The sequence below is a fragment of the Juglans microcarpa x Juglans regia genome, chromosome 6S (assembly GCF_004785595.1).
Source record: "Juglans microcarpa x Juglans regia isolate MS1-56 chromosome 6S, Jm3101_v1.0, whole genome shotgun sequence".
Classification (NCBI taxonomy): Eukaryota; Viridiplantae; Streptophyta; class Magnoliopsida; order Fagales; family Juglandaceae; genus Juglans; species Juglans microcarpa x Juglans regia.
The window spans coordinates 13,776,872-13,791,695 of NC_054605.1; the positions used below are offsets into that span (position 1 = coordinate 13,776,872).

Here is a 14,824-nt window from a genome sequence, read left to right on the forward strand (position 1 = left end):
AATAAGTTTCACTATAAGTGGTGTATTGCACACTAGATTTCTTTATAGTAAAACCCATATTATATTAGAGGGATGTTACTCATCATCCCATACCGAGTAATGCTACTCATCATCCTAACTTTTATCATCCTTCCATCATCTTATGATGTGTCATTAGATGATTGAAGATTATTTATTATATTTCACTTATAAACCTATCATCTAATACCACATCATGGGATGATGAGAAGATGATGGAAGTTATGATGATGAATAGATTTTTTTTTTCGCACTACATATTTTACATATTTTAAAATTATTTTTTATTTTATTTTATTCTTGTTAAACTAATTGAGTTGTTTTACTTATCATTTATATACTATATATTTTTTATAAAAAAAATAAAAATAGATATAATGTACAGTGTGTGAGAATGATAAATAGAATTATTCATTATATTAAATAGTATAATTTTATTTTATTATTATTTTTTTTAACAATAGCACTACAATACTTCAAAAAATAAAAAAAATTATTCGTATCAGCTACTAGCCGCAGCACATTTTATGTAAGATGTGCTGAGTGCTGCGGTTAAAAAAAAAAAAGAAAAAAAAATTTGTTTGGTTTGCTGCGGCTACGAGTTCATGCGTAGCTTTACTAAAAAACAAAACGGAAATTTATGAACATCGTATCAGGCTATCAGCACTATCGGTCTCGCGGTCTGTAGTGGAGCTCATTTTATTTTTGAGTGAAGTCGCCCGTACACAATCATTTCTAGTTAGGGTTTTTAAGGTTAGGTCCAGCCACTCTCACTCTTCTCTGCCGCATTGGCTAGGGTTTTCTAGAGCTTCCAGAATCTCTCGCTCACTCTCTTGTTTTAACGTTATTGCGATTCTGTCTCTCTTTTCTCAGAAATATCATTTGTATCTAAGATCGGCTTTTCATGGAGCTGATTAAGCACTAGGGTTTCGTGGTTGCTGTTTACGGTTCTTAAAGTTAGGGGTTTTCCATTTGGAGCGCAAAGAAATGGCATCCACGAACCCTTTTGATCTATTGGGTGATGACGACAACGAGGACCCGAGTCAGCTTCTCGCCGCTCAGCAGCAGAAGCTGGTGCCGCCAAAGAAACCCCAAGCCCAAGCTCTATCCACTGCTCAGCCGGCTAAGCCGGCCAAACTGCCATCCAAGCCACTGCCTCCTGCTGAAGCGGGTGAGATTTGATTTCCATTGTTATCGTTTATTTTCCCTGTTTTTTCATCCTTTTTTTTTTTTGGCATAGTGGATTCATTTGTGTTGACAATATGAAGTTTTTAGCATGAGTTAAGCTGTCGATTCAGTTACCTAGCGATTGTATCTGTATTAGTTTCAGTAGGCTTACTTTGTTGTATTCATTGTTATTGTATACGTGCACTTATATTTGTTTATTTGTGTCCATTTTGTATTTCACGGTTTTGTGATTCTGTATCCTGCCGACTGAATTGGGTTTCCGTTATTGTGCATTTTTGTTAAGGTTTGGTGGCATGTCATTTCACATGCAGCTGTATGATGTAGCTCTTGCTGGGTTATATAATAGCAAAGTACATTTGTTGGAATTGGCGCTGATTATAATCTGTGTTTGCTTAACACGTCTAGACGGAGATCTGTTTGTCCACCCTCCTTAACTAAGTCGAAACAATATTTAATATTCGAAGGTTTTATCTTTTTCCCATTTTACTTAATTTTCTAGCAACCAAAGAGAGGACTGGAATGTGTAATGGATAAGTAAAATAATAAGAAAGCACCATTGCATCCAAAACAACAGGGCCGATGGTAACTAAACAATAAAAAAACTATTAGCATGAAGTGATGTATTTTGACTTTGAGTTCAGATATTGTCTTTTCGTTTGGTATTTGTTCTGATGTTATTTGTGTTATTTTAATAATTGCAGTTGAATACTCACTTGGATGGTTTGGAACTAATGTGTAATTGTTTGGTTAGTTATGTATCTGAAGTCTAGGAACTTGTTTATGTGCTTTCTATGTGCATGGTGTCTATCATATTTGGTCTTATCATCCTATATTTGTTTTTAAGTACAGGAAAGAAAGGAAATTGGATTTTTGCATTGAATTCTTTTCGAAGATGAGAGCTCAGTCCATTGAGGCATATTGGGCTGGGCCAATTGCACACACTCCTTGTTGCTGGTTTCAAATTTTTTAACTGGTTATGTATGCTTTAATCTAGTATTGTGTCCCGAAACGGAACGGAAAGTAAGAAGCTCTTTTGTAAATATCCATCAAGAGCATGAAACAATTTTACTGCTATATATTTTTATGCGATCTTTGTTGAGCTCCTACAGACAATATTTTTATGCATATTTTCTCAATTTATTTTTATAAATTGAGGTTGCATTATCTCAATAATTTTTGTGTGATTATATGCATCTCTCTTTTTTTGATATGCATCTCTCTTAGCTTAACATGTCTTCTTTCTTGTGATTAGTGAGGGAAGGAAAGAATGAAGTGGGGCGTGGAGGGGGACGGGGTGGTGGACGTGGATTTGGGCGTGGACGTGGTGGTGGCTTTAATCGAGATTTTAATAATGAGAATAACTCTGTCGAGAAAAATGGTTTTTCTGGAGGCTATAGGCCAAATGAAGAGGGAGGAGCAGGGAGGCCCATTGAGAGGCATGGCTCTGGTGGTTCACGTGGTTTCTTCCGTGGTGGTCGTCGTGGTGGTTTTAGCAATGGAGAGGATGTTGAAGGCGAGCGGCCACGTAGGATATATGAACGTCGCAGTGGGACTGGACGTGGGTAAGTGCTTTTATTACAAATTTTTCAATAATACTGTAGATGGCATAATTCATGTATAGATTTATCTAGTTTATTATTTCACTGATTAATTCTATGTTTTACTAACAGGAATGAGACCAAACGCGAAGGAGCTGGTCGGGCTAATTGGGGGACTCCTTCTGATGAAATAGCTCCGTAAGCATCTTTGTTGTCACTTTATCCATATGTCTTCGTAAGTGATAATATGTTTATCAAGTTTCAATAAGATAGGATATCTTTTATGTATATCTATACTCTTTTTCCAAATTAAGGATGCTGAGGAGCCTATCACTGAAAATGATAAGATTGTTGGTGCTGAGAAGGCATTGGGAGGGGAAAATGCTGGTGATGATAACAAAGAGAATCCTGACAATGGATCCGAGGAGAAGGAGCCTGAAGATAAGGTAAAAGATCTTACTGTTCAGGATGTCTGCTATCCAGACTTTGCTACTATGTTGTGGGAATGGTAAGAAAAAGTAAAGACAAAGGACCTAAGGTCTAAATGCTGGAAAATATGTTCATTTCTCTAATTGGGAATTATGAATCTATGATGGTATATATCCCGAGAAAAGCTTTATGATATGGATTTATAACCCTTTATTTGAAAACAATCATTTAAGCTGCAACTTCACAAATGCAAGCTGTGTGCATGTTTTGCTTGTCTCCAAAATTTCATACATTGTACTGTGGTGCTATGGATTGAGCATCTGTCATATTTTTCTCTCTTGTTTTTGTTTTGTTTATTTTCATCCTTATTTTGCAATCTGGGATTTGATTAGATTGTCTACCTGATTGAGTACGGGATGAGGCCAGCTTAATGAGCAACTCTGAGTTATGGTGTACAGACATTTATACCTTGATGAGAGACAATAAAATACTTTTTTTGAGATTGTTTAGATATTTTTCTCATCATGTTTGACACTCAAGTGTGGTTTTAGTATATTTTTGTTTGATAAGGGGTGGCAGTTGTTTGGTTTTTTTCTTTTTTTAATTTTTAAATCAAATTCCAATATCCGTTTGTTCCAGTTATAAAAAACTGATATTGTGGACCCAGTAGCAATGTTAGGAGGTCTATTATTTTTGGTGTATAAGTTCAGCTTTTGTGGAGATTTATGTATCTGAATAGTTTTTATCAATTTCAGATTAATTTGCATGGTTGTGTGAAAGCTTCCAGGAATTACTCGTCCTAAAATTGCATTATATTCTTGTTTATTTAATAGGAGATGACTTTAGAAGAGTATGAGAAGGTACTTGAAGAGAAGAGAAAGGCTCTGCTTGCACTAAAGACTCAGGAAAGAAAGGTTGACCTGGACAAGGACTTCGAGTCCATGCAGCAGCTCTCAAGTAAGAAGGGCAATGATGACATCTTTATCAAACTGGTGAGACCTTTGAAACTCTGAAAGTATGCTACCATGTTTCATTTTATATGCTTTATGCAGTATGTTGACTCGTTAGTGTTTGCTTGTCAGGGTTCTGAGAAGGACAAACATAAAGAGGCTGAAAAAGAAGAAAAAGCAAAAAAGGTATGCTTATTGTTTATTATTGAAATTTTTCTGTTTTTACTCTAAGCAGCCATGGTGGGACTGCTGTTTTTAAGTAGTCAGTATGGTCCATGCTATTTATGTCATTCTGTTGAGCAAAAAGAAAAAGGTTTAATTTGATGCTACATGTTTTGTGATGTCTTTGTCAAACTTACAATTTCTGCCATCTGGAGATGGGGGATATATCACAATGTGACTGAATATCTGGAGATAGTACCCACCCGTGGGTAGCCCAAGTGGTAAGGGTAAACTTGTGTGCATAAGCCCCATGTCACAGGTTTGGTTGCCCCTAGGATCAAACTGCGATTTAAGTGGGAGGTCATGGCGGTGGGTTGCTGTTCTAGTCTCCCCGGGGGTTTAGGTTCCATGGGTGAGTCCTAAGGGCTCTGCCGTGAGGTGGTTCTCCCGTCATAAAAAAAAAGGTATCTGGAGATGGTGATACCTATCTGTGTTGTCATCACACATACTATTTATTGTATATTGGACCAACTCAATATCTGCTCAGCCTCAGCAGAGCTGGACTTGGAAGCATCATCATTAAGGGTGTCATTCTTGTCCTCATTTGAATTTTGTTTGCCGTGCTTGCACTCAGAGCTACCGATTTACTGTTTCAGATGTTCACTGATGAGTACATTCTTCAGCTTATACTTTATTTGGCTTTATGAAGTCATGCTTAACGTGGTCAGAATATATATCCCGCAAATTGTATTCCTTGACTGTTTGTACAAATTTTTCTTGCTCATAGTTGGAAATAGTTACAGCGACTTGGCCATATATTATGATGCCATAATGCTGAAGTTAAACGTGTAGAATATATTTCTTCATACCTGTTTTCATGAAAATTATTTGTTTTGAGCATTCTTTTTATTTATTCTTCTGTTGGGATTACCGTACATGTTTCTAATTCCCATCTTATCACCTATCAAAAGAAATGTTTTTAATTCCCATTTTATCAGATCTAAGTACTTGATTTCTTGGTTGTTTTATACTGCTAATTATCTCATATATCTTTGTTGGCTCTCTTATTAATTGATTGTTACTTGTGTAGTCTGTCAGCATAAATGAGTTTCTAAAGCCTGCTGAAGGGGAGAGGTACAATACCCCTGGGGGTCGTGGTCGAGGCCGTGGTCGTGGTGGTCCAAGAGGTGGATTTAGTGGAAGCAACAGGAGCAATGCAGGAGCACCTGCCATTGAGGATCAGCAGCAGTTCCCCTCCTTGGGTGCTAAATGAGATTCTCTCTCTCTCTCTCTCTCTCTCTCTCTGGTGTCTTATCATTTCAGGAGTTTTGAGTGGTAGTCTATTGACAGGCATATTATAAACTACCTTTAATATTATGTTTTGAGTGTATATTCAGATCTTATTTTTGGACAGAGAAATCATGCACCAGTTTTGATTTGAAATAGGTGAGAAGTGAGAACACAGTTGTTTTTGGGTATCTTGTCTTTTGTGTATTCGGTTTTTAATGCTTGAAAAGAATGGAAGAGCTTTAGAATTAAACTACTGCAGACTAAAAAGGTCTGAATCAATCAGGAGAATACTCTTATGGAAAACCTGCAGCCAAAGTTGATGCAGAGCTTTTTCTCCTTTTGCTTTTAGAATTGTGAATGAAGTTGAATCTTTTGAACATTTGGTAGCAATGTGTGTGATTTACCACCGACCCTAGAGACTTGAACTTTGGTCAAGTTTGGCTAAGGCTGGAATTATTCTATGTAGCCAGTGAAGCCAAAAAAAAAATAAAAAGATAATACCGGACTGATTCGTGTTAGCAGCCGTTAATGGTCAAAAGGCGCGGGGTTTGGATGAGTTATTATGCTGGGATTTGCTGATTAAAAAATTGTTCAAGCTCTTCAGACATGAATTTGTTCGAGTCAAAGGTCGAGCAAGTTTAGTGAATCCTTTTCACATTGCTAACCACCTTGGCGATTCAATCGTGGACCGGTTTAGCGGCAAAAGGAAAGTATTTATGTTTGAATATCGTTTGGTTGCTGGTAAGAATTGGTTGAATTCAACGATTGCAAGTCAGTAATCCTTTTTACTCAACATTGGTATGGTAGTTTTTTTAATCTTGCAATGTTAAGACAAACAATGTGAGAATTGTGTGTGTGTGTGTGTGTTCTGAAGTCTATTTACAACCAAAATGGTATGTATATTTACACTGGAGACTCTTCTTGTATTCATGGCTGCCCCTTTCTCAGCCACTCTTTTGACCGTGTCTCTCTCAGTTCTCTTCTTAACGCAACTAACTCCTTCAAAGTCCCTGAAAAGCTTTAGGAAAGACAGCACAAGGATCCAGCTTCTGAGTTTCAAGGCAATAGGGACAATGGGGATATCTTACTGGTCGTCTCAAGTTAAGATGCCGGTCATGCCCTGCTTTGGTTTAAAAAAGCCTTTCAAACCATATATCCTATTTAATCTCACCTCAACATCTAAATACTATTCAAATACAAATATTTTTTTATTTTAAAATTTTAAAATTTTCATCTAATCATTATAATTTCTCCAAACTTTCAAACAAAATACAAAAAATAATTTAATTTTTTCAAATTTCAAAATAAAAAATTATATTCTAACCCTTTTAATTTTATAGTTTTTTACTCAATTCTTTTTCTATCATTTTTCAAAATTCCATAAAAATCTCGACTCAAACAATTTTACTATTATTTACCAATTATTTCACTATTATTTACAGATTTCTCATCTCATTTTATTTGTGTAAGCAAATGAGGCTAAGCCTCGCTGAGAATCTTATAAGATGTCTTTATGAAAATGTGAATCTATGACGCAAAAAAAAAGAAAAAAAAGAAATGATACACTAGAACTTTTTTTTAGATGTTTTATATATAATTATATTTTAAATTAAAAATATTTTGATATTTTATAAAAGTATTTCTCGTGTACATAATATTATAAAAATAATTATATATGTATATTTTCATAAAGAAAATACTGATATATATGATTTTTACTGCTTTTATAAATGAGTTTTGTTATCTACAAATAAGTTTACGTACCAATCTGCACATTAATATTGTTGCCTTCATATTCTAAATTCAAATTAGCACTGTTTTCAATAAAATCTACTTTCTGACTAATCATATTGAATGTATGTACATATTAGTGTATAAAATCGCTTATAATTAATTTTTTCCTTCTAGTCGATCCTCGCTCAACCGAACATCAACTCATCAAGTGAGATTTTTATTTTTACTTTTATCTCTTACAAGGGGTTCGAATTCACGTTTTCATTTGGAGAACGAGTTATATGCCACCGGCTCTTGGCAACATAAGTGAGATTCAACTTCGAGGATTAGGCCATTTTTGTACAATCTTATGCCTTTAATAGCATTAACTCCGCATGATTTTGCAGCTCTTCGACAATATCAGTACACGAATTGAAACGCAGTTGATTTCTGCTCACCTTCGACTATAAGTCGTGCCTTTTCAGGCAAATCAAACATTCCCTCGTACTAAGGTTTCCGTTGTCTCCGACCATGGCAAATGTGTGCTTTTAGAATTACAGGGAACGGAAAATCCTTTGTCTCCTTCAGTTTTTTTTCACTCACCAAACGCCGAACCTCTTCTTTCTCCACTCTCACAATCCAAAATCCACATGCCTATCCAAACAGGGAACCCATTCCCGCCACTTTCTCCTCTCACTCACCACAAAAAACCCACTTGGTTCCCTCCAATAACCTGACACCGGAAACAAACACTGCCGCCGCCACCCATTTTCGGAAGAAATCCACATTCTCTGCTCAACCTAGTTTTAGTGATTTGATTTCATCAAATAAAATCATCAGCAGCTATATTCGAGCGGGTGATTTGGATTGTGCTCTTAAAGTGTTTGAAAATATGACAGTTAAGACTACAGTTACTTGGAATTCAATCTTGGCCGGGTATTCAAAAAAACCCGGGAAGATGAAAGAAGCTTGTGAACTGTTTGATGGAATTCCTAAACCAGATACTGTTTCATACAACATCATGTTAGCTTGTTATTTGCTCAATACTAATCTAGACACTGCAAGGGCTTTCTTTGATAAGATGCCTGTTAAGGATACAGCATCGTGGAATACAATGATTTCAGGTTTCGCTCAGAATGGGAAGATGGGAGAGGCACATGGGTTGTTTTTGGTGATGCCAATGAAGAATAGTGTGTCTTGGAGTGCAATGATCTCGGGGTATGTGGAATGTGGCAATTTGGAATCAGCAGTGGAGTTATTTGAGATGGCTCCAGTTAAGAGTGTGGTGGCATGGACTGCCATGATTACTGGGTATATGAAGTTTGGGAAGATTAAATTGGCAGAGAAAATGTTTCAAGGTATGCCTATGAAAAATTTGGTGACGTGGAATGCTATGATTGCAGGTTATGTTGATAATGATCGAGCAGAAGATGGTTTAAAGCTTTTTAGAAAAATGGTGGTAGTTGGGGTTAGACCAAACCCATCAAGTTTGAGTAGTGCTTTATTGGGCTGTAGCAATCTATCTGCATTGCATCTGGGTAAACAAATTCATCAGCTGGTTTGTAAGTCTCCGTTATATAGTGATACAACGGCAGGAACTTCATTGATTAGCATGTATTGTAAGTGTGGGGGGTTGGAGGATGCCTGGAGACTGTTTCGTGAGATGCCAACAAAGGATGTGGTCACTTGGAATGCAATGATTTCTGGTTATGCTCAACATGGAGCTGGTGAAAAAGCTATCCTTTTATTTAATAAAATGAGGGATGAGAGAATGAAGCCAGATTGGATTACCTTTGTTGCGGTATTACTGTCTTGCAACCATGCAGGATTGGTAGATCTTGGAGTTCAGTATTTTGATTTAATGGTAAAGTATTATGGAGTTGAAGCTAAGCCGGACCACTATACATGCATGGTTGACCTTCTTGGTCGAGCAGGGAGGTTGATTCAAGCTGTAGATTTGATAAAGAAAATGCCTTTCAAGCCTCATTCTGCCATTTTCGGTACACTTTTGGGTGCTTGCAGGGTCCATAAGAATCCAGAGCTGGCTGAATATGCTGCGAAGAGCTTGCTTGATATTGATTCTGCTAGTGCGGCTGCTTATGTTCAACTGGCTAATGTTTATGCATCCATGAACAGATGGGACCATGTTGCTAGAGTTCGAAGATCAATGAAAGAAAATAATGTAGTGAAGACACCAGGGTACAGTTGGATTGAGGTGAAGAATATAGTTCACGAGTTTAGGTCAGGTGATAGGGTCCACCCAGAATTGGACCTTATACATGAGAAACTGAAAGAATTGGAGAAGAAAATGAAGTCGGCAGGCTATTTTCCAGAGCTAGAATTTGCATTACATGATGTGGGGGAAGATCAGAAAGAGCAGATTTTATTATGGCACAGTGAGAAATTGGCCATTGCCTTCGGCCTCATTAAAGTGCCATCAGGGACTCCAATCCGGATCTTTAAAAACTTGAGGGTATGTGGGGATTGCCACTGCGCTGCCAAGTACATATCAGCAATTGAAAGAAGGGAAATCATTGTTCGAGATACTAGGAGGTTCCATCATTTCAAAGATGGTCTTTGTAGTTGTGGTGATTACTGGTGAGCTCGCACGCAAAATCCTCCAGTGCATGCATGGGTCTTTCTTGGAAGAGTAAATCATTAATATACTCCTGTCCTGTGTTTAGATCTGGCTATAAAATATTGTTTAATTTGCAGAAGACACCGGTTTCTAACATTCTCCATTTTCCATCTAACCATTAGATAAAATATTATTTTTATTTTTTTTTTTAAAAATAACAAACTCAGATGTTGATAATAATACTACGTCAACATAATGATATAAAAGCTGTGAATACGTACATAATGATAATATATATACCATGAGTTTTGCTACACAACCTCCACCACACTCCCAATTTTTTTTTAAAAATTTTAAATTTTTTAATATTTTTTTAAAAATTTTTTTTAGTTTATTTTTTTAAAATTTTTTCAAATTTTCTATTCATTATTCATATAATAAATATTTGATAAAAAAAATAATAAAAAATAAAAAAAATGTAGAGTGGGGAGTGTGAGAAGGTTGTAAAGATTTATTCATATACCATTTTTCCATTATTAGAAAAATTGTCAAAAACTTTGTGCATATATATTATTACCCTTTCTATAAAATAGTAATAAAAAAAATCACAAGGAATAATAAGATCTTTGGTTACTACTAGGAATTTTTTTTGAAGTTAATTTAATTTTTAATTATTATTATTATTATTATTATTATTATTATTATTATTTTAAGTTAGGAAACCTTTCTAAGACAAAGCCATTCCAACCCATCCTGCAGAGTAAACCTCAATCCTGTGTACCACACCCTTGAAAATTTTCCTACACGAAACTGGTTAAATCACTAACTTTTCACCGGGAGGTGTGACCTCAAAAGATTATTTACACCCATGATATATTGAACTTTAGACCTTAAAAAGAGTGATACCCCAAGACCAAGACCTTCAACACTTGAGCCAACCCCCTGAGTTCCAAATGGGCCCTTAGTTACCGTAAAAGGTTAACAGGCATTGGCATCAGAGCTTTTCCACAATCAAGTAGAGGAAACAAACTTGGAACAAGCAGGAAAGTACAGCTATTCACCGATATAAATTCCTAATTTGTACAATCGTTTTCAAAATCAAATACATTCAAAAGAATGGAATTTATGTAAGTGCTGAACAACAACTGACAAGCAGATTAACAATCTTTCTTCATATCAAAGTATTTAAGAAGAGGACTACTAGTTTTGTTTTACATGCCACAGGAAAACACAGGTAGGTAGACATACATCATGAACCCCTTTTAATACATCTTCCCCCTTCAAGAAGAGCAGCAACCAGACTTCTGGTTGACAGGCTGTCCCCGAATCTGCACCGTTGGAGGCCTGGCATTGTTCATGGGTTGGCTTGCCATCCTGCAGACATAGAACCAACAGAAATTATGAGGTGAGTCTCTCGAAACATGTATATATAATAACTTGATCTGTTGAACCAACAGAATTGATTAAAGGTCGATATCTTGAACCGACATAACTAGCAGATTTCATTGATGACCCCCCCTTCCCCAGCAAACCAAGTTAGATGACCAAGCAACAGAGTTAGATAACCACTCAAAAACGGACAATGCCGTATTTCACAGCTTTCCTTTTTCAACTATATGACAACATAAAAGCCACACGATACAGTACCTATTCTTGATTTCAGCAGCCATGGCCATAAAAGCCTGTTCCACATTGGTCGAATTTTTAGCACTTGTTTCCATAAAAGGGATCCCAATTTCATCCGCAAATGCCTAACAATGAAACAACATGTCCAAGCATTACAGTTAAGACTTTTTAGGAAAGAGTCTTTTCAACAGAATAGAAAGCCTGCCCGTTTAGTATTTATTACCTTGGCTGTCTCATAGGACACAACTTTATTTGCTGTGAGGTCAGATTTGTTGCCAACTAGAAGCTTGTTCACATTTTCACTCGCATAGCGGTCAATTTCATTCAACCATTGCTTAACATTGTTGAAGCTCTCCTGATCTGTGACATCATAAACAACCTGTCCAGACAGCCACTTGCTTGAGCCAAATTTCTTGTAAGAGGAACCACCAATGGAGAATAGAAAGAAGCACGCAAATTAAATAGAAAATTCAGAACTTACAATAATCCCATGAGCACCACGATAGTAGCTGCTAGTGATTGTCCTAAAACGTTCTTGACCAGCAGTGTCCCACTGAATGTTCAAAGGACAGGAGAAAGACGCAATCAGCAATTAGTAATAGCACAAAGAAGATTCCCCAAGCAGGAACCTCCTTACAGTAGTGGCTGCTAGTGATTGTCCTAAAACTTTCTTGACCAGCAATGCCCCACTGAACGTTCCAAGGACAGGAAAAAGATGCAATCAGAAATTAGTAGTAGCACAAAGGAGATTCCTCAAGCAGGAAAACGCCTCACATTTCCCTTGTCATGTAGCCTACTTACAACATAACTAACATTCATTGAAATGCATATTATCAACCAACAAGACAATACATTTTGACTGCCTGATTGTACACTACTTATAAAATTCTTCTTAACAAATATGAACACTTCAGCCTAATTTTATGCTTAGACGTTTCAAAATCATAAAACACTCATTCAGATCTGACATCTTCAATTATTTAAAAACCATAGTATGTTTATTATACACAATAAGCAATTCATACCAATGGGATCTCAAATTGATTGCAATCAACACCAACACAGATCATGAGACTAAAATTCTCCCTGATAAATGAAGTAATAACACGGTAATTAACTTACAATTTGGAGTTTAATGGTCTTCCCATCTTGTTCCACAGTGCGAATTTTCTACATACAAGATTCATAAGAGATAATTGCTGCATATTTAAGTCAAAAATACCAATGGTGGAAGCCAACGGTTAGGAAAATGAATACTTACAAAGTCAACTCCAATGGTGCTGATGTAGCTATCAAGATATGAATCATCCTGGTTCCCAAAGGATAGAATATAATTACAAAACATAAAAAATTGTCTCTTTGGAATAATTATCAAAATTTGGACCCGAAACCTTAGATCAGAAAAGAAATAAACAAGTAAATTTACTTTTTTTATATCGATACAAGTAAAATCAGACAAGAAAAAGATATTTTCTATAAATTTGCATAAAAAAATATATATACCACAAATGTCCTTTGGCTGTCCTGCACTACAGCTCAATGTTTATACTGAATTTTCAGTTTCAAATGGACTACATCACAATAAAAAAACATTCCAGCCCTTGATTACTTCTCACATGAATGCCAAAGCAGAAAGCATGGTTATATTATTTTCTTGAAAAAGGTTGTTTTGACATAGCAGTATGAAATTCAGTTCCTAGAGACGAATCAGAAGACTTTTAATTTCCGTAAAAATAGTAAATCACCTCATGGAAATTATTAGCCTATATAAGTTATTTGCGAAGGGAAGTAAATGCACTCACGAAATGACTAACATATATACTGAATAATCTCCTCTTATAAAAATTTTAAAACATGGATTAAATATAAGCATGGAACAAAAGGACACTTGAAACTTACAGCAAACCTCAGAAGCAGGCAAGATTTGCCAACACCAGAATCCCCAATGAGCAAAAGCTTAAACAAATAGTCACTGCAAATAGAAAATAACATGGGAAAAAATAAGTAGAATGTTACTCCAATCTTAAAAGAAAAAATAGATTGAAGCCACAAATCTACTCATCAGCAAATGAATTGCACTGCAACACATCATAGATTGCCTTCAAAGCCAAAATTAAATTTCATGCGCACTACTGTAGGCAATGAATTCATAAAACGATAGTCAAGTCATAGCGATCCCAAAACTCAAAAAGACCTCAATCAAACTTGTCAACTACCATCCCTGTCCTCATTTCTTGATCAAAACCCACACCTTAATTACATTATATGTAAGTTCACAGCGTGGATAAGATTAAGAATGCAACTGTTGCATAACACAGGTAAAGCACTCTTAAAACTGCTCCCATACATCATAATACATCAATATGAAAATTTTCATTAGGCTTTTCCTGAATAATATTTTGTGGGTATGGCCAATTACACTCACCTTTAAACCACTAGAATTTTCCAAACGTTCAAGCATTTGACCAAATCTGCGTCTTTGAAGTTTTAGCTTAACAATTAGTTAAAATTTAAGTGTCGGCTCAATTGGCTAATTTCTAATCTTACACCGAATTCACCAGACCTAGTTTGCACGATTTTCGTTAAGAAATACAAATAATTGATGAAATATGGGAAGAGATCTTATAGCTCACACACCATTACATCATACCAAAGACGTTCCTAACTGCCGCAAACAAAATCGAACCGTTTCGGGTCAACGGATCTGGCAACGAAACATCTAGATCTAAATCAACGGGATAATTCCATATAATCAATAATCAAAGCGAAATGAATAATCCAAACATGGTAGAAGATTTTCAAAACAAATCATGAAAAATAAAACGAAATTTCAAGCTATTGAACAATAAACCAACACAGATCTAAACGGATTCGAAAAAAAAAATCGGAAAAAATAGAATTCAAACCCCATGTGAGAAAAACGTGGAACAAAAAGAGGAGAATCGAGGATGAATAAAGCTTACTAGTCGGGATTCATGGCTATGTTGAGATGGGGATCGACTAAATCACAATAATCTCGAAGAGATGGTGGAATTAAACGCGTTAAACGCGTTCCCCGGCGATAACTGACCGGAACAAATATGAATTGCCTGAGAGGAAGAGAGATTGAAAACGCAAAGGAGAAATCGAGGAAATGGGAAGCAGGTGTTGGCTTGGGGCTTGTGCCAAGCGGGTAGCGTCTTTTATAAGGACCCGGAAAGTCGGGTTCAGAAAATTCTCATCATTTGGGTGACGTACCGACGGGAACGAAATTTTGCCCCCGAAAATGTTACAGGTAAAGTGTATAATTACTTTTAAAAAGAATAGAATTTATTTTAAAAATTAATTTTTTT

At 36.0% G+C, this 14,824-nt stretch overlaps 3 protein-coding genes across 3 annotated transcripts; 2 read left to right on the plus strand and 1 right to left on the minus strand.

Moving 5' to 3' along the window:
• Positions 1 to 691: 691 nt before the first annotated feature.
• Positions 692 to 5,763, plus strand: LOC121237197 (RGG repeats nuclear RNA binding protein A). The gene is made up of 7 exons (XM_041133823.1): positions 692 to 1,189; positions 2,459 to 2,768; positions 2,877 to 2,942; positions 3,058 to 3,190; positions 4,007 to 4,165; positions 4,256 to 4,309; positions 5,376 to 5,763. Exons 1-7 carry the CDS (start codon positions 1,006 to 1,008, stop codon positions 5,556 to 5,558), a joined length of 1,089 nt encoding a protein of 362 aa, XP_040989757.1. The 5' UTR covers positions 692 to 1,005; the 3' UTR covers positions 5,559 to 5,763.
• Positions 5,764 to 7,488: 1,725 nt separating this feature from the next.
• Positions 7,489 to 10,072, plus strand: LOC121237929 (pentatricopeptide repeat-containing protein At4g16835, mitochondrial). The gene has a single exon (XM_041134861.1). The coding sequence runs from the start codon at positions 7,827 to 7,829 to the stop codon at positions 9,888 to 9,890; it is 2,064 nt and encodes a 687-aa protein (XP_040990795.1). The 5' UTR covers positions 7,489 to 7,826; the 3' UTR covers positions 9,891 to 10,072.
• Positions 10,073 to 10,896: 824 nt separating this feature from the next.
• LOC121237747 (GTP-binding protein YPTM2) lies at positions 10,897 to 14,746 on the minus strand. The gene is made up of 8 exons (XM_041134610.1): positions 14,456 to 14,746; positions 13,392 to 13,464; positions 12,754 to 12,801; positions 12,615 to 12,662; positions 11,974 to 12,045; positions 11,716 to 11,871; positions 11,514 to 11,617; positions 10,897 to 11,240 (listed from the first exon to the last, which is right to left on the minus strand). Exons 1-8 carry the CDS (start codon positions 14,467 to 14,469, stop codon positions 11,147 to 11,149), a joined length of 609 nt encoding a protein of 202 aa, XP_040990544.1. The 5' UTR covers positions 14,470 to 14,746; the 3' UTR covers positions 10,897 to 11,146.
• Positions 14,747 to 14,824: the final 78 nt, after the last annotated feature.

What these genes read in the sequence shown, in the direction of transcription:
- LOC121237197 (XM_041133823.1), top strand. Translation starts at nt 1,006, where the DNA reads ATGGCATCCACGAACCCTTTTGATCTATTGGGTGATGACGACAACGAG. An exon ending in CGCAGTGGGACTGGACGTGG is followed by an intron (nt 2,769 to 2,876) that starts GTAAGTGCTTTT and finishes TTTTACTAACAG; the next exon opens with GAATGAGACCAAACGCGAAG. An exon ending in ATGACATCTTTATCAAACTG is followed by an intron (nt 4,166 to 4,255) that starts GTGAGACCTTTG and finishes TTTGCTTGTCAG; the next exon opens with GGTTCTGAGAAGGACAAACA.
- LOC121237929 (XM_041134861.1), top strand. Translation starts at nt 7,827, where the DNA reads ATGTGTGCTTTTAGAATTACAGGGAACGGAAAATCCTTTGTCTCCTTC.
- LOC121237747 (XM_041134610.1), bottom strand. An exon ending in GTGGTGCTCATGGGATTATT is followed by an intron (nt 11,872 to 11,973) that starts GTAAGTTCTGAA and finishes CTGTCTGGACAG; the next exon opens with GTTGTTTATGATGTCACAGA. An exon ending in TGTCCTATGAGACAGCCAAG is followed by an intron (nt 11,618 to 11,715) that starts GTAATAAATACT and finishes TTTCATTGTTAG; the next exon opens with GCATTTGCGGATGAAATTGG.